The following is an 18,510-nucleotide window of genomic DNA, read 5'->3' as shown; positions in this document are numbered from 1 at the left end:
TCAGGAGAGCAGTATTGGCTACTTCATGGACCTGCTTGGAAGAGTCCCATGGGATAAGGCTTTGGAGAGAAGAAGGATCCAAGAAAGAAAACATGGTTGCTATTGATAGAGCACCTCCTCTAAGTTCAGGAGCAGTTCATCCCAAAAGCAGGAAGTCAGGAAAAAGTGCCAGGAGACCTTCATGAATCAGCAAGGAACTCCTGGCAAAAACTCAGACCTTAAAAGGAGTCATAGGGAAGGTGAAAGCAGGGACAGGTAACTTGTAAGGAATATGGAGATATTGTCCAGTCATCCAGGGATGTGGTTAAGAAACCTAAAGCCCAGTAGGAGTTGCATCTTACAAGAGATATCAAAGGTGATAAAAAGGGTTTCTATATGTACATAGGTGACCAAAGGACTAGAGGAAATGTGGGCCTGCTGCTGGATGGAGTGGGGGACTGTGACATAGTACATGTCAAATGGGGGTACCAAATGCCTTCCTTAACTGGTAAGACTGGCCTTGAAGAGTTGCAAGCCCCAGAATGCCATCTAGAGGTGCCTGGACAAGCTTGAGAAATGGGCTCTTGGGAACCTCATGAAATTCACCAGGGGAAAGTGCAAGGTGCTGCACCTGTGTTGGGGCAACTCATGCTATCAATACAGCTGTGGGTTGAAGGGATTGAGAGCAGCCCTGCAAAGATGGACTTTGGGAGTGCTGGTGAAGGAGCCAGCAATGTGTGCTTGCAGCTCAGAAAGCCAGTTGTACCCTGGGCTGCATCAAAAGCAGGGTGGCCAGCAGGTTGGGAGAGGGGATTCAATCCCTCTGCTCTGGTGAGACCCCACCTGGAGTACTGTCCCCAGCACAGGAAGGACATGGAGAGATTCCAGAGGACAGCCACAGAAATAATCAGAGGGCTGAAGCGTCTCTCCTGTGAGAAAATGCTGAAAGAGCTGGCCTTGTTCATCCTGGACAAAAAAAAAAGGGAGGTCTTAAAGCAGCCTTTCCATAGTTAAAAGGGGTGAAAAAGATGGGGACCAACTTTTTAGCAGGGCTTGTTGCAAGGACCAAGGGTAATGGTTTTAAAAAAGAGGGTTGATTTAGACTAGGTCTAAGGAAGGTATTACAAAAAGAGAGAGGGTTGATTTAGACTAGAAGGTATTTTTTACAAAAAGAGAGGTGAAACACTGACACAGGTTGCTCAGAGAAGTTGTTGATGCCCTATTTCTGGAAACATTCCAGGTCAGGTTGGATGGGTCTCTGAGCAACCATGATCCAGTTGAAGATGTTCCTGTTCATCACAGCGAGGAGTTGGAGTAGGTGACCCTTAGAGGTCCTTTCAAAGCAAATTTGATGCCTCTTAATGATCTTTGAGCAATGATTTCCGAATCATCTTCCCATGATGATTGGGAAACTTTCCTGAGGATTGGAAGAAAGCAAACTCACTCCTATCCTCAGGATAGAAAGATCATTCCAGGGAACTACAAGCCTGTTATCCTCACTTCAGTTTCTGGTGAGGTGTCATCCACTGGGACTTTGACAGGCTGGAGAAATGGGATGCTAATTGATATTTAGCAAGAAGTGCAAAGTCCTGCACTTGGAGTGAAATGATCCCATTATTATGTTGGGGGACAAGCTAAGCATGAGCCAGCAATGTGTCCTTGCAGCCAAAGGGCTAATGGCATCCTGGCTGCATTAGATTGCTGGCAGCATGTTGAGAGAGGTGATCCTTCTCCTCTGCTCAGCACTGGTGAGGCCACGCTCAGAGTACTGTGTCCAGTACTGGGCCCCCCAGTACAAGAGGGATCAGTTTAATTCTAAAATTCTTACTGAATGAAGAAGGCAGTCACCTATTTAAGTAACATTTTAGCAAGTAAACTTAGATTCTTTGACTCACTTTTATGTTTCTTTGCAAAGTTAATGAGCAAATACTTGCTTTCTTTTCCTTCTGTCAAGCTCCTCTTTCTCAAGGAGACAGAAGCTGCCCCATGAGTCACACTCTTTTAAATATTTTTTAAAAATAGAATTTGGTAGAAGTTGTTACAATTTTTAGGTATTATCTGTAGTCTGATTTTCTTCCAGCATTTCACAGGAACACTGTCAAACAGTTTTCTGACTAGGGTGTATTGACATCTGGACACTGTGAAAGTGTTGTTGTAGTCCTGTTGTGAATACAAGCTTTGCAGTAATCTATCCAAAGATGTTTTTATCTGTTTGTGTGCAGTACTGGACAGAGAACTTAATTTCCTGGAGGCTGTAATCCCTTTTGATCAGATACTAAATTTCATATATTCATATAAAATTTGACTAATTGATTTAGCGTGAATGAAATTCTAAAATTCAGCCATTAGCTGTTGGGGACTGGAATATCATTTTAGTTTGGATGTTTAACACATCGAGTTCTAGATTTCATCATAGCATCTTTAAAATCTGGTACTGTGTGTGACTTCAATATTGGGTATATTAGATGAGATTTCACATCTCTAGCATAATTTTTACACCAATTTTTGAAGTTGTGATGATACTTTCAATGTGACTTATGCTGCTCTTACATTATTTTTCTGTGTTGTTTTTAATCTATCCTATTCCAATAAGCATATGATTTTCCAGGTCAGCGTGAAGTAGAACATCTGGTGTCTCTCTGTACTTGGCTTGAAGATACCACCATTTAACTTTTGTGTGCTAAATGTTACTTAAGCTGAATGCAGACAAGTATACTGTCTTTTAAAACACCCTATTGAAGTAATCAGAAAATTCTATTATTTTTAAGTTGATAATAATAGAGTAATAATTTTTAAGTTGATAATAATAGAGTAATAGAGAATATTTTAGTGCTTCCAAAGAGATTAACCAAAATGCAGTCAAAAGCAGTGTATTTGAAACAGAAATTCAATTTTGTTTCTGTACCAGGTAGGTCTTCAGAATTCTCCATTTTCCTCCCTGCTTGATTTATACTCGTTGGCATACCAGTCAAATAGCTTTTTTTTCAGAAATGATGTCAGCGACACTGTGAAAAATGAGTGGAAGAAAGATGGCACAGTTGTAAACCCTGTAAAATCTTTCCCTTTTTTTTACTTGTCTACTATGCATGTCACCTTAAGGAGAGATTTAAAATTACATTGAGTGGGCAGTTGCAAAGGTAAAAATAGTGTTGCTATATAATTTGCTTTGTCTGTGTTTCAATGCCCAAGTTGTTCTTCTTGATCAATAATAAATAAATAGGCAGTTAATAATGAAATATATTTATGCTTTTCTGTGTTTTTCCTCTCTGTGAAGGCCAAAATATTGTATTAATCTGTTTTGCTGGCAGCAGATTGAAGATTGACAGTATGCTTGTACTGTACCACTTAGTGTAGCTATTGTAAGGTGGTTTAGACTTTGCAAACGTGTGCCAAATTCCTGATTTTTGTGTCACTTCTGATATATCCCACCCCCGGCCATGATGACAGGAACAGCGATCCTGGGGCTTCGTGGGGCCATTCCTGTGGCTGCCCCTCTCCACGGCAGAAGCAGCTCCAGGCTTTGCTGGGCTGTGTCTGTCCAAGGCAGGCAGATGAAGAGCTCGAGTCCTTGCGTGGGTGGGAGGTTCTGCTGCCTTCTTCCCCCGTTCCTTCCTTGCCTTCCCCGGGAACACGGCGACAGCTCTGGGCTTGGAGCCAGCCGGACACAGGAGGAGGTGTTGGGCTGTTCAGGCAGCGTTTGCTCCTCAAGCAGCTGTTCCCTATCTCCTCCAAGGGAAAGGTGGCAGGCCATATGGAGGCATCCTGTGGTCCAGATTCAGACGATGGGCACCAGTTGGACCATGCTGGCCTAGATCGGAATACAGGCACATCCTGCTTGGTGTCTGCTATTTCTTAGAGTCAAAATGATTCGAAGTTGGAGGACAGACAGGATAAAACATATCTTTCATTTTGGATATAGATGTTATCTTTCATTGTACAGACATTGTTAAGATCTCCTAATCAGCAGGTTTTAATTTATTTTATATTCTGAATGGATTCTGCTGTAGTGGCCTAAACGCCTGCTTTCCTCTGGAGAAGCAGAGATGTACTTCAAAGCGTATGTGCCATGCAAAACAAAATTTGTTTCTGCTTAGTTTAAACCACATTTGGGAGGAATAATACATTCTCTTGTTAGTAGTATGGGCTTTTAAGGCATTTTTTTGAAGATGGGGTTCTCAACCACTCTCCTAGTTGAGAATGCAGATAAGCATCTCTTTTTACAGCCAATAGAGTGGAGACAGTTTTTTGTTTGCTTTTCTGTTAGTAGCCTTTTTTTTAAACTGAGTTGCACTTTGTGGGACATTTGAGTCTATCCCCACGGATATTGTCTGTGTCTTTTGTGGAAGTGAGTGCCTCAGCAGACATCAGGAGATCATCATGCACTTACAAGTATACTTTCTCATATAAAGTTTGTACTTATTGTGCAGATTTAATATTTTTCCTGATATAACAGCAGTTACAAATGTTCCATAAATTTAAAATATTATAACAAGCTGATGCTTCTTAGAGCGGAATACTCAAAGGATGTATTCTTTAAGCACTGCAAAATTATACAGGGTACTTATCTTTGTTAAAATTAGTAATTTAACTAAATTACAAAGTGGATTATCCTCTTCAGTCAGACCCAATGCTAATACTCCACACAGTAGGACATTGATATGTTGCTAAGTAAACCAAAGTTTATTTTCTTGTACTGTTGTTTGAATGCAGGTTGAAGAGGAAATGGTAGGTTTTTAGTTTTGGATGTGTGTGCCCCTGTAGCCCCGGTACCTGTCATTCCAGGACTTACCATGGCCTGTGGGAGCTTGATTATGAGGTGATCGTGATCCAGCCTTCCACCTAAGTGGCTCCTGGTAGGATTTGTTGGAAAACTTGAGTAATAGAATCACAGGTAACAAAACTTCGCTATGGTGCATAATATTGGTGCTTGTTAGCAAACTCTTTTGTTGAGAAGTGGTTGTGAATTGGAAACACCATTTCTGTCCTTTCAAAGCAGTTCACTTCAGGGTTTCCATCACAGCATTTTATTTGTGGCTTGTGATTCACCTAATAGTGGAGTTCACTAATAGTAGAGTTGTGGGATGGATTTGTGCATGAACGTAGTTCCTGGGTGTTGCACTAAACAGAATCATAAAGTATCCAGAGTTGGAAGGGACCCACAAGGATCATCAAAGTCCAGCTCCTGAAATTAACAAGGTAAAATGTTTCCTGAAATGAAAAATGCTCAAGGTAAACTTTGTACCTCAGGAGGAGCCTATAGAGGAAAAGATGTGTCATGATATACAAACACAGACCCTTGCAAGGAAGCTGTGTTTTGTAGCTATCTTACTGTATCTGTGTGAATGAAACGCTGCAGAATGAGCCTGTAAATAAATCTAAGGCTCAACATGAACAGTAAACTCAGACTTTGCAAGGAGATTTACCACAGGAAATAGTGGAGCTCATGTGTCCTTCTGTCACGTGAACTGCTTTGGGAAGGACTCAGGAGGCTGTCTCATTACAAAACATAGTTTCTCTTACTTCAGCCCAGCTTCTCCCATTTCAGCCCTTAATGGGACTGCACTCAGCTCTAAGTGATTTTGTGAAAGGACAAAAAGTGGTATAGAGAACTTGGTCACTTATTTAAATGCTGTGTCTGAGTGTCTTCTGTTTTGGGAAAGATTAGTGTTTCAGAATTGTGTATGTATATGTACACACATACAGAATAAGTAGTATTCTGAAATGGAGTAATCAAGAAGTGGATGTTAAGGAGTCCATGGCTGTCTTGCCTCCATTTAAAAAAGGAGATGGCACACGATTGGAGGTGGGGTGCTCATTTCAGTCAGTTCAGAGTTGTTTCTGTGTATCTGTCTACCAAACAGTAATATCCACGTTGTATGTGAAGTGGGTTGTCAGTCCTTCAGACCCTTGAGTTAATAGTTAATGATTTGAGTTGTCTGTTGTGCCACTGCTGCCTCATTAACAAAGAACAACTTTGCAGGTAGAAGGTACAGAAAAAGGGACTGCACAGTAAATTCCATTGCACCAGAAGGAGTCATTCCACTTTGCTTCCGCTGCGTGAATCCCCTAATAGTCTGGAACAGTGCTTTCTTGTGTATATTGGCTGAAAGTAAATAAAAATTGCTGACATACAGAATTAAGCAAGAATATTATTTAGATTTAAAAAGTTTCAGTCCTTTTTTTATATTAAGATTCATTCTATTAGGTTTTGCAAAGTAGAATTATCTTTTTTCTGTTAGGAAAATCATATAATGGCATGAGTTTGGGAACATTATTCCTAGCACTTCATGAATTGGCCTGTTTGAAAATTCTATAGCATGCTTCTGTAGTTATAAACTGTTGTTACAAAGTAAAATAATCTTTGGCTTTGTCTCCTGTCCTGTCTCCTGTACAGTAAACTGGCTTCCCTCATTAGGTTAGGCAGCATATGTCCAATGGAAAAAGCGAATTCTTGTTTCCCTGTAGATCACTAGGATCCTCCATTCTGAATTCTTTATTTTACTTAGCTTTAGGGCAGTTAAAGCCTCAGCAGCTCCACAGAGAGGAGTTTCTCTTCAAGGCTGCTGCTTCAAAGGATTTCCAGAGCTGGGAAAGGGACAGTAACCAGCAAATGCTGACAGATCTTCCTGCTTCTGGCCCTGAATGTGTGTGTGTTTGTGTTTTTGTACACCTTCACATTGGCCTGAAACCATCAAGTAGCATCCACCAAGGCTCATAACAAAATCTCCCCATGTTAATGAGTACAGTGGAAAGAGGGAAGAATCTGCAAAGAAGAGGAAGAAAAAATTGTTTGGTCAAAAGCAACTAACCCTTGGGGTTTATGTTCAAAGGAATGAAAGTTAACAAGGTGGAAACTTAAAGTGGTTTTGGCTTTAACTGTTTCAAGCACCCTTAGTGTTTTGGGGGCTGTGAAGGGAGTGCAGTGGTAGCCTCAGTTTACTCTTAACACTAGCTATGATCATTTCCTGGGGTAGAAGTGGAGCTGTCTCTGCTTCAATGGGGATACAAGAGGTTTCTGAGATTATTGAAATCTGATTTAGTGATATCCATGCAGTGATTGCCCACAACTTTGCCTTGGACCTGGTGAGTACTTGAAATAGTTGTCACGAAGTCCAACAATCTCTTTGTCTACAAACTCAGGAAACAAACAAAAATGAGGATTTTTTAAAAACCTTTTTCTGGCTATGTATTACAGTGGAGCAGTAGATGGGTCCAATGATCAGTTTATCTCAGCTTAGAGGTGGTGTCTTTTAAAAGACAATTAACTTTGATCACATCTAATGATTAAAATAATTTTTTCTTACTTGGATTATACAAGGGTTAATAGCACAGAGGAATACACTGGGCAATATGACTTCACATAAAAATACATCAGCTCTTTTCAAGGCATCTAGTAATGTAGATGTGAACACAAATTTAACACTAAGTAAACTTTAATTCTTCCTTCTACTCAGATATTGTATTGTGTGTTATAGTAATTGGACTTGTTCTTTGCATCACTTGGTAAACAAGCAAATGTTAAACCAATTTTAATGGAAATTCTCCATCAAGATTAAGAACTCTGATAAATGAGCTGTAGCATTTTGTGATTGAATAGGGAAAAGGGTTACTGTCTGCAGAAGTCTGGCCACTCTGACAGGAGGTGAATGCCCCTGGGCTGGAAAGCAGAGTGAAGGCTGTGATGGCTTCTTAGCTGGAAGGGCACCCACTATTCTGCACTGCAGCCTTCATGCCATTGAAATGAAACAAGTCCTCAAAGTGGGAGTCCTTTAGCATCTACTTTGTGCAACTTGAGAATCATTACCTTGTGATGTCCATCTAAAAGTTTGATGGAGAAATTAATACCACAGAGGCCCCTATGGCACATCAGGAGTGTTGCTTGTTTGTGAGGCATTAAACATGAGATGTGAACCACTGGATATTGCTGCTTCACAGAAAGAGAAAATATGTTTGGAAGTGTCCTTTTTTTCCTTTTTTTTTTCTCTCCCCCCCCACCCCCCTTCCTCTGATTGCCATACTGAGTAACTGGCTTCTAGTCTGATAGTGTTTTAGGTGACTAGAATAACAGTCTGTCTCTTTCCACAGTGGCTGCAGACAATCTGGCAGCAATCACTGTTACTTTTTAATATTTCTGGTTATTTTGAGATATCCTCCAAATGTCTCAAAGAAGCCTTGGAACACTGAAGGGGAAAAAGCATTTTTTATTCATTTTTTTTTTTTTAGGAATAGCAGCATCAGGAGGAAAATGAAATTCAGCATGCCACTATTTGTTTTGCAGTGGTCATCACCCTGATTGCCAGCTCTGACAATATTTTCACAGAAAGGGTAACGAAATAAATGGTATTTGTTCTTTATAATAACTCTTTCAGTAGAATGTCAGGACCTGCATCTAAATGAATATATTCACATTTTCATGTTCCCATTTTTTATTTAAAGCTTTCCCTCCCAACTTTCTGAAACTACTTCATACAGACTTGGTAAGTTAAAATTAGGGTTCATGTAGTGGATAATGTCACATTTGAAAGCTAATCTGTAGAGACCTAGCTGCATGAACCTGCAAAAGCTAGATCTGATTTTTTTTTTTTTTTACATATTAAGTGTTTGTTTAGTTTAAATATGTCTGTATCTTTTTTGAGCAGTCTGAGCAATTTGCATGCTATGCAGCAGTCATCTTCTATACTTTATTAAATATCTGTCAATTATAAATATCAAGGTTTTACATTAATGTCAAGATAGTACATCAAAAATTCATGGAATATGTGACTTTTTTCAAGGGTATTTAATACTTAATGCATTTGTGTCATTTTTCTTTCTAGATATATTGACAGGTTTTATTAAGTGTTTGTTAGGGAGATTTCATTTTTACCAAGGGACTATAAAGAGAAGCTGCATACTAAATCAAATTCTTAATCAGAATATTGTTCTTTTTTGTGTGTCTTCAGATTCTTGTAATCTATAGGGTTTTAAAGTTACATAGTAAAATAGACCAAATCAGAAATCTAACATGATCAAATATGCTGACGTATCTTAACTTTAAAAGAGCTACTAGAATATTGTACCACAAGATGTTATAAATATGGTAATTACATGTGCTGGGATTTTTATTCTGCCCTGCGTCTTTTAGACCATATATTTTGTCCTTTATTGTAATTTCCTAGTGGTTTTATGTGAGTTACATCTGGATGGTGTCCACTTTGGGGCCATCCCAAATTTTCACAGACATACAAACCAGAAGGATGACAGAGCATTTGGCAGCATCCAGGATCTTTGCCCATGGGTTGGGTGTTTAGGTTGGCTCTTACAGGGGGCTGCTTGTGTGAAATGAACAATTGATCTCCCTGCAATCCACTGATCTAATACATGCTTCCTACAGAGAGGACAATGACAACATGTATAGGTCTTGCATCCTACGGTTGTTTGCTCCAGGTTGGGGTTGAGGCTGTGGGCTGGTGCTCCTGGAACGGGGTGTGTGCTGGAACGGCACACAGGGGCTGTAGCCGTCGCTTTTTGGCTGTTGAGCCCCTGCAGTGTCTGTGATGCCTTTTCACTTCCAGTGCATTATGGCCATAGTCATTCTTACCCTTGGAAAAACAGCATGTTCCGCTAAATCCTGCTGTTTCGGGGACAGGAGCAAGCAGGAGAGAACAGAGAGGACACACAGGGGTGTTTGCGTTCCCGGGACCTTTCTCCTGGGATGGACAGGTCGGACCCCGCTCGGCGGGGCGCTTGTCCACACTGCAGGTGCGCGGTGCGGCGCTCGGCCTGTGGGGTGCCGGCGGTGCTCGGCCTGTGGGGTGCCGTGGCCCCTCGGAGCAGTGCGCGGTGCCGCTCGGCCTGTGGGGTGCCGTGGCCCCTCGGAGCAGTGCGCGGTGCCGCTCGGCCTGTGGGGTGCCGTGGCCCCTCGGAGCAGTGCGCGGTGCCGCTTGGCCTGTGGGTGCCCTGGCCCCTCGGAGCAGTGCGCGGTGCCGCTCGGCCTGTGGGTGCCCTGGCCCCTCGGAGCAGTGCGCGGTGCCGCTCGGCCTGTGGGTGCCCTGGCCCCTCGGAGCAGTGCGCGGTGCCGCTCGGCCTGTGGGTGCCCTGGCCCCTCGGAGCAGTGCGCGGTGCCGCTTGGCCTGTGGGTGCCCTGGCCCCGCCGAGCGGAGCGGAGCAGTGCGCAGCGGCGCCGGCAGGGGGCAGTGCCGGCCCGCGCGGCCCGCGGTGTGAGGGCCCGGCCCGGGGGCGGCGGGGCCGGGCACGGCCGGGGGCCGGGGCAGCGGCACCCGCGGGGCTCCGGGCACTGCAGGCGGAGTGCTGGATGTAAACTCGAGGCGCACAATGAGACCCCGCTCCTCACACCGATCGCCACGGGCCGGAGGGAAGCACGGCCGTGCTGGAAAGGGAAACTGAGGGGCTGATACTCGCAGTGTTGGTGTTGTCTTTCCCCGCTTAATTTATCAAGCTGCTGCAAAATACATCACTAACACTAGCAATAAGAGTTGAAATTAGATTGTCATGAATAAAAACTACAGGGAGGGTTTTGTTAGCAATAATTAATTCCAGCTGAAGGCTGAGTTTCTGTGTTCGTTTCTGGACTCGGGTCTGGACTGTCCGGCAGCGAAGGTGCCTCCTGAGATGTCTTGGCTTTGTCTCAGTCCTGGGTTTATGCTGAATATTTTTGTGAGAAGAAACAACTGTACAATGTGTTGCTACAATTAAATTCGAAGGGATTTGTTACACAATGACCGTGCTATCGATGTGAGTGAAAGTCATATGGAAACGTAGAGTGCTGTACAAAGAAAAAAAAAATTAAAAGTGAGGGGAGGGACAGGAGGCGCTGGAATTGTTAACTTCGGTCGTGTTCCGGAGAAAGCCCATCGGAAGGGTTAACCGAGGGGCTGAGGGAGAGCAGCCACCTGGGACCTCACACCCAATTGGCAGTCTTTTGTAATATATAATTTGCCTAAAATTGCGCGCTGAGCACAAGCTTTTGTTTTCTAATTGATTTACGGTTTGAGCCACTTTTACCTCATCCCCTACTGTCCTGCACACAGTGCCAGCAAGTACATTACAGTGAGAAATGATAAATTACCACGCACTTGTGATGCTAATGCATCAAGAGTAAAAAACTGCGTACTACATGGAGCTTCATGCATTAAAAGCGTCGCAAAGATAGAGCTATGCAAAAAATCATTTGTATCTTCTGAAATAACCGTTTGATCATTTGCTTCAATTCGTCTCAGAGACCTAATTGAACCTGAAGATTAAAATTTATGCTGCTGTGGCTTTCCATTTGTGAATTGGAACAAAGTTCTAAAGAAAATGTGTGAATGTAGGCTTAAAGCTACCTGTATTTTCGAGACTTTAAATAAGTTAATTAGTTAGAAAAATAACGGGTATCAGAGCTTCTTAAAGCTTTTAGACATTAAATGTTTGCTTGTTAATGAGAGCTGCGTTACACATTCTCAAATTACACAGCTCCACTTTTAGATAGGAGCGTGTGTAGATGGGTTAATGTAGATACTGCCTAATCAGTGTTTGTCACCAAAGCTATTTAAATATTTTAATCTGCTTTTGTTTCAGAGGTGTAGTGCAACTTTTACTGAATAACGCTGTTACAGGTATCAAGGCAGAATTGAAAATCTTGTATGATATTTCTTGCATTTCTGAAATACCTCACTGATATCACAGAGGAGAAAAAAATGTGGAAGTTGGTGAAAGCTAATGCACACTTATTGTCTGATTTCTTTCTCCCACTGTGCATCGAGGGCTGGATTGTGTTTTACCTTCACATACTCAGTCCACCTTAAATTTTTTTTATTTTTGTACAATGTCTGTGGGTTCCAACCTTGAAATATGAAGAAACAGATTTATGGCGGCTGCTGGGCACAACAAATTAAGTTGACAGTGATGTATGAGAGCATAATAGCATGATGATCCCTCTGTAGCGCGGCTGGACGCCTCCTGCTTCATTTGGCTCTTGTTAGGATCTGTTAGGCAGCTAAATAATGAAATTCTGCTGACTGATTTCTGATTTCTCTTTTCTTCCTCTTTTCACCTTTTTATGCAACTTACATTTTGCAGACCCATCCTAATGCCAGCAAACTGCCCTTAAAGGATTCTTTCACTTATGACGACTACAGGTTGGTCTGTCTTTTAATTTTTTTTTTCTTTGTTTCTTTTCTGTTTTTACTATGGTAAACTATGGGGCCCTGGAAGTGTTAATTGGTGGGAAAGCCCTATTGTTACTGAAATGTTAATTGTAGAATTTGATACTAATGCACTTTATTAATGAAGAAGAAAGTGAAATAAATATGCAGATTTTAATTGTTACAAAGGAATAGTCATTCATTATAAGCAGTTAGTTTATCCCACTGGCACACATAGTCAGATTACTAAGGTTAATTCCTTGTTTCTTAAGAAAATAATTCAGTTGACGTGGCAGGAGTTTTAGGGTTTGGAGAAATTTTTTTAATTTCTTTTTTTTTTCATAAAAGTCTCTACCAGCACACACTAGCAAAAGTTAGTATCTAGAGCTGCTGCTGTTGAACAGGAGAGCTGGAGAATGGAAGTTGTACACATGAAGCATTAGTGTCACTTGGAGGTGCTATAAGGGGTGACAGAACTAAGATTAAAAGAATAATAATTAAGATAATGAGAGCTTTAATTCTGTTAAATGATTAAAATAGCATGAATAAAAGGCATTCATAAGAGATTTTCTAGCCTAGTTGTACTTGTGGGTAAGGCTATGAAAGTGGGATTTCTGAAGCATGCCTCCTTCACTTAAAGGAAGGAACACACCGATTTACAAGTGAGGTGTTCTAAAATTTTACAGGCAAATTGCAACAATTAACATGAAGCATATTATTACTGTGTCTCAAGCAGTGTTTGTATATTAGAATTATCTACAATTTAACTTTAACTTTCTTTTTAGACATTAGGTTGATTTCAGTTTGCCACTGTCTTTCTTATCAATCTAGTTCTTCTGAAGAAATCCTTCACAAGTCTTATTCTCTATATTAAGTACATGTTAGTGGTGGATTCTGTGGGAATTAAAATTATTTTGACCTTCTCCTGGTGACATCTTTTTTTCCCTCAAAAAACCTCACATCACATATATGTAGTAAGGCCAGAACATGGTGAGACTAAGATACTTTTTTCCACTGGTGTTTAATATTAATTTTTTTCAGGTATAAAATAAAAATTGAAATTCTAGAAAGTACTGAAATCCTAAGCTTTTCTAAAGATTTTTATGTTTGAAAAAGTAGCTTGCATTTTGTTTACTTAACCTGACTTAGAAGGGTTTTGAATGATGTCCATGTGCTAAAGAATTACGTAATACTCTATTGTTTTTACCTGGATATCTGTTTGGAATGTTGTGGATTTTTTTCCTCTCAATACTATTGAGCAAAAAGTTTGGCAATACTGACCTAAGCCAAAATCTTGCAGATTGAAGAGGAATACTTGGCAAAAGATTGTGCATGTGTCAGGTGGTTGCACTGGTTTCCAGTGCATGCAGTACTTAAGCTTTTTAGAGAGTGAGGGGGAAAACACACCCTGGCTCTTACAAGAGTTTGCACACAGATGAGAGCTCCTGCTGCCCAGCAGGAGAAGCTGCAGAAGCAGGTGACCCTGGGCTTGGGATGTGTGCTGTGAGGAACATGTGGTGAAGGGCTGGGAAGCAGAAGCTGACACAGGGAGTGGATCCTGGCTGAGGATGCAGGAAATGGAAGGTTCTCTGCAAAGAGAAGGATCTCAGTCCTGGTTTGGTATTTGTTCTGTGTGCATGTCTTGGAAACCTGGGAGCTGCTGCTTTTCCTGCAAGTGATATTGCCTTCTACTGTTCCTATAGTCAGTGTGATCTTGAAGGAAACTAAGTTTGGAAACTCCCAATCTAAATGATTGCTTCAGGTGGGATATGGCCAATTGTGTTTTAATGCTTTGAACATTGACCAGCTCATGGTTTTGCCTTTTGCAGATGGGCAGTTTCCTCTGTTATGACACGGCAGAACCAGATTCCAACAGAAGATGGTTCCAGAGTTACACTGGCTCTAATACCTTTATGGGACATGTGTAATCATACTAATGGACTGGTAAGGATTTCTTCAGTGTTGCTGAAAGACTTTAAAGTTTAAGTATTAAGTCTTTCAACTGCTATACAACAGTTCAGTAGCACTTTCTGTTATGCTTCTTAACACAGGTATGTTATCTTCCCAAGAAATGCTAAAAAATCTAATATCTGAAAGAAAGGTTTGTCAGTTTCTCAAATATCTTATGATAGCTTTTTAGGCAGACCTTTCTTCATCTAGAGAAAACTTTACAATAGATTTGGTACTTGTGTAAAGTTATGTCTTATGTGCATATAATGTACTTTAAAAAGTTTTTATTTACATGACATGTCCAGGCAAGTCTGCAAAGTCTCCTGACATGGAGCTTTGTTTCTGGTGGGCTGAAGAAGATGCACGGCACTGGACAGAATTGTTCTGAGAACAGAAAGCAGGCACTGATGGATGTTGCCTCTCGTAGCTACCACTAGGGAAAGTGGTTAGAGATTTGCAACTAAGAAATACTGCCTGCTCTCCTAACCGTGCCCAAAGAGCCTTGTTACAGAGACAGCAACAACAAGAACAAAGCCTAGTTCAACAAAAACAGTACATCTGTTACTACATCAAAGAAACAAAATGCAAAAATACTACTTTAGGGCATATTAAACATTTAAAAGGTGACATATGTATATAGAAAGTCAGACCTGCTGACATTTTGGCTTACGTGCGCTAGTTCAGGGGATGATTCCTGATTTCATTAACAGACTAGTTAATGCTGAGGTGAGGAAATGGAAACCCAGAGAGGCTGGTTTATCAGTGTTGTTTAGTCATACTCATGCACACTTCAAAAATCATACCCCCTACTTGTGTTTCCAGTAGATATTATTTATTGTAAGCACTGGCTATAACCATCCTATTGAAGTGATCTGGGTCTTTTGTGGGAGGCTTGACCTGAGTGTTAGGACAGCAGTATGTGTTAGTGCTGTTGGTATAAAAAAAGTCTGTTTTAAATGAACAAACTGTAAAGCAAGTTGTTTTTCACTTGACATTTAGCTAATTTAGTGTTACTATGACTGTATCAATTACAGCATGGTAGGCTAGGCTACGAAGGTGCAAGTGTTTGGGGTTTATTATTTATTTATTTTTCCTTATTGCAAGGTGATTACATGTTGTTCTTTAACAGTGATTCTTGCCTTTGCCTATTTGTCATGCAATCTCACAGCTTTGATACAGCACTAAAGTTCATATGAGAGTCTTCAGTATAAAGAAAATTGCTTAAAATTCAGAAATGTGTATTTTTGTAATATAAGTCATAGCTGCAAGCATCAGTACTTCCTGTACCCTTTTCCTGCTGGGCATCTCTTTCAGATGCTTTTGCAGAGACTTGTCTGTATTCATTAGACAACTCTTAATGAATGCCTTCAAAGTTGGGATTAGAGTAAAGAGGAAGAGAATCAAGGTTCTGTGAGGGAAAATTTAAACATATATTAAAAGAGCAGCTATTTATGTTGTTTTACTCATTCAAACTTCTATTTAAATTGATAAAGTAATTTTTATTTTTATTATGCTCTTTAAGAGTGGGTTTGATTTGGAGCCAGCCTCTGGAGCCAAACCTCCTAATGCAGTAGTATATCAGGATTCGAAACATTTTTTTATGCTGAAATATATCCTAAAGGGCAAAGGAGGTTGTGCTGAACTTAAATGTTTTGTATATATATAAAAATTTCAGTCATTTATTTAATATTTCTAGGGAAAATAATTTAAATGGATATAAATTCAGGAAGGATAGAAAACTGTACTATTGGTAATGGGCTAAGAAAAACTACTAAAGCTATTTCTGTTGTGTGCTAGTTGCCTTTTACCATTAGAAATGGGGGGTGACTGCTAAGATAACTGTAGGCTGCCTATATCGTAGTTTATATTATTGGAGAGTGAGGTGAGGGTGGGCTCTGCTTTCATCACAGCACAATCCCTGTAAAATACATGAAGGGAACTGTTATTCATTGCAGGAAAGTAAGAAACAAAAGATGACATTGAATGCACCCTGTGTAGTTTATTCCAAATGTAGTGCTGAAACACCTCCCAAATCAATCAGCTGCCATACATATCCCTGTTCTTGCTTTATTGCGCAGGGCCCCTTTCCATGAGCTAGATAATAAAATGCTCTTTGGATTTGAACTGGAGCTAGGTCCATCCAGCTTTTTCTTGCCTCTGACACTATTAATTAGATCAACCTGCCTCTAAGAACTATTTCAAAATGGTTGTCTTCATGCATTTCTCATTGTTATTCTTTAGTGGGATTGTATTTTGACAGTCAGAGGTTGATTACCAGTTCTGACAGAGCTTTGAATAAGCTACATTCTGCCTGTTGGGCTGGGTCCATCCTTAATCACTGACCAGGCAGACTATTGCATGCTTTATACACAACTTGAAATTCATGTATCAGTCTGCTTCAGAAATAAAACTGAAGGGATGCAATTTGTCAGCTATCATGTGGGAAGAGAAGTAAACACCCTGTTAATTCTCTTACGTGACTGCTATTAAAAGAAAGAGGAAATAGGAGTCTAGCACTCCATTATGCTTTATAGAAAAGTCTTTCAGAAGTGCTGCTGGGTTTTGTGTGCTGTTTTGGGTTTTTTTTTTTAAAGCAAAACTAAAAATTTAAAAGAAAGATCAGTACTCCAGTGAGGCATGCTTAAACTGACAGAATCCTCCTCTTAAAATAATGGAATTTCCCCAGTCTGTGAAAGCCTTCTGTTCCACCAGCATTTCAAAGGATTGGGGTGGACATTTCACATTCAGAGCTATTTCACTGAGTTTACACACTAAGAAAATTTCAGGACAGGTCAAAAGTTTCTTGTTTGGATGAAAAGTACAGTTTTTCAGAAGATGACTGATTTGTAGAAGGTAGATTTGCTATCCTCTTGCATTTGTAACCTGCAATTCAGGGTAGGATATCTTTCTAAATCGAAAATCTTAATTAAAATTGTGCACTCCAAATTAGAGACTGCACAGGAATTTCTGTGTTCAAGTAGTGCAGCCTGTGTTTCGCAGTGGGCTGTATTGATGACTCTTGTGTTCCTTACTGATCTCCACAAGCCCATTTAACAGACCTGCAGTGAGGCATCTGCACAGGGAGCTTTCTGCAAGCGTCTGCAGGGCCGGGCTGCCCGTGCTTGGGGCTGACATTTTGGATTTGCTCCATTTGAAAGCACTGTTTCGGCTGACAAATGCGCATTTAATGATGCAAGCAGTGCAAAACTATTAATGTGTGAGCCATCAAGCAAGCTTTTGAAATAATCTGAGGAGTTCTGTCTTTGGACAAGCTGCATCCAAGATGGGAATCAGGCTATACTGCAACTCACGTCAGCTTACAAAAAAGTATGTTTTCATTTTTGAAGGCTGAGAGAGAATTGCTGGCTTTTTCTAGGTTTTTCCCCAGGCTCAGAGCATATTTTTCCGTAAGTTACCTCTGTCAGTACTGAACTCAGACTACCTACCATAAAAGTTGCTTTCTGATTTTTCAGCAGCTTATGTTCCATCCTGTGGCTGCATCTCTGGTCATACTTTTCAAGAACATGCTGTTCATCACTTAATAAAAAATATTACATTTTTAGGATAGCTTTACTTGTTAGTGTGACCCCTTTACAGTTTAGTAATTATTTTGGGGGAAGTGCAGGTTTGTCAAGAGAGTTTATCCTCTTCCATTGCCAGCTACCATCTCAAAAATCCTTTTAGCATTTTAAGAGTATTACTTAACTTTTAGATAAAGGGATTATTTTCAAGTAAATTATAATTCTCTGAAGATTGTATCCCCTAAAGATCCACAGTTATCTAATCCTTTTTCATTGAGAGATCAAAAATGTGTTGGCAGTTGAAGGATAAAGCACAGCATATAGAGCTGTCAGTGCCTTGCTCCCTTGGGCCTCATGGGAGTGACTGAAAGCTCCAGAACTTTATAACAAGCTGCCAGCTTTAGCATGGTACTTTGTCTGTGCTCTGTGGAGGGTACCTTCCTCAGAGCCTTCTGTTCCCTTCAGGTAGGTTATTTCCTCCATTAGATTTCTTTAATACAGAGACTTTTTTAAAAAAAAGAGATTGCTCAGGAATCGTAAAGCAATCACTATCAGCTATATTCTGTTGTGCTGAGAAAGAAATGTGTGCAATTCCTATTGTTAATATTTATTTCCAATAGGGAAATTTGTCAGTGGTGGGAGAGAGAAATATAAAATGCTAAAGGTGCTTTTGTCACTCTTTTCCTGGATAGATCACTACAGGCTACAATTTGGAAGATGACCGGTGTGAATGTGTAGCCCTTCAAGATTTCAAGGCTGGAGAACAGGTAGTGTGAAGAGTTGGCTACATTATTGTTGGTCCATTAAGTTCTGTGAACACTTGGTGACTCCCTAGAAAATTTTAATGATGTAGTGGTGTGGATGAAACCCTGCTACATTTGAAATTTATTATGCTGAGCTAATTTTGAGTGAAAATGCTACCAAACTAAATACAT

General features: G+C 40.6%; 1 protein-coding gene across 2 annotated transcripts in view; it reads left to right on the top strand.

Annotated features, from left to right (window-relative positions):
- The window catches only part of SETD3 (SET domain containing 3, actin N3(tau)-histidine methyltransferase), a 62,918-nt gene that overhangs the window by 34,920 nt on the left and 9,488 nt on the right, over positions 1 to 18,510 (top strand). For both annotated transcript variants that reach the window (XM_058806491.1, XM_058806492.1), the window contains exons 7-9: positions 12,040 to 12,098; positions 13,934 to 14,048; positions 18,268 to 18,342. In XM_058806491.1, the coding sequence (XP_058662474.1) occupies positions 12,040 to 12,098; positions 13,934 to 14,048; positions 18,268 to 18,342 (249 nt within the window). The remainder of the gene's footprint in view (positions 1 to 12,039; positions 12,099 to 13,933; positions 14,049 to 18,267; positions 18,343 to 18,510) is intronic.

Source organism: Ammospiza caudacuta, chromosome 6 (genome assembly GCF_027887145.1).
Source record: "Ammospiza caudacuta isolate bAmmCau1 chromosome 6, bAmmCau1.pri, whole genome shotgun sequence".
In the NCBI taxonomy this organism is placed as follows: domain Eukaryota; kingdom Metazoa; phylum Chordata; class Aves; order Passeriformes; family Passerellidae; genus Ammospiza; species Ammospiza caudacuta.
Note: the sequence above shows the minus strand (reverse complement) of the source record. Positions and strands in the feature narration are given on the sequence as shown.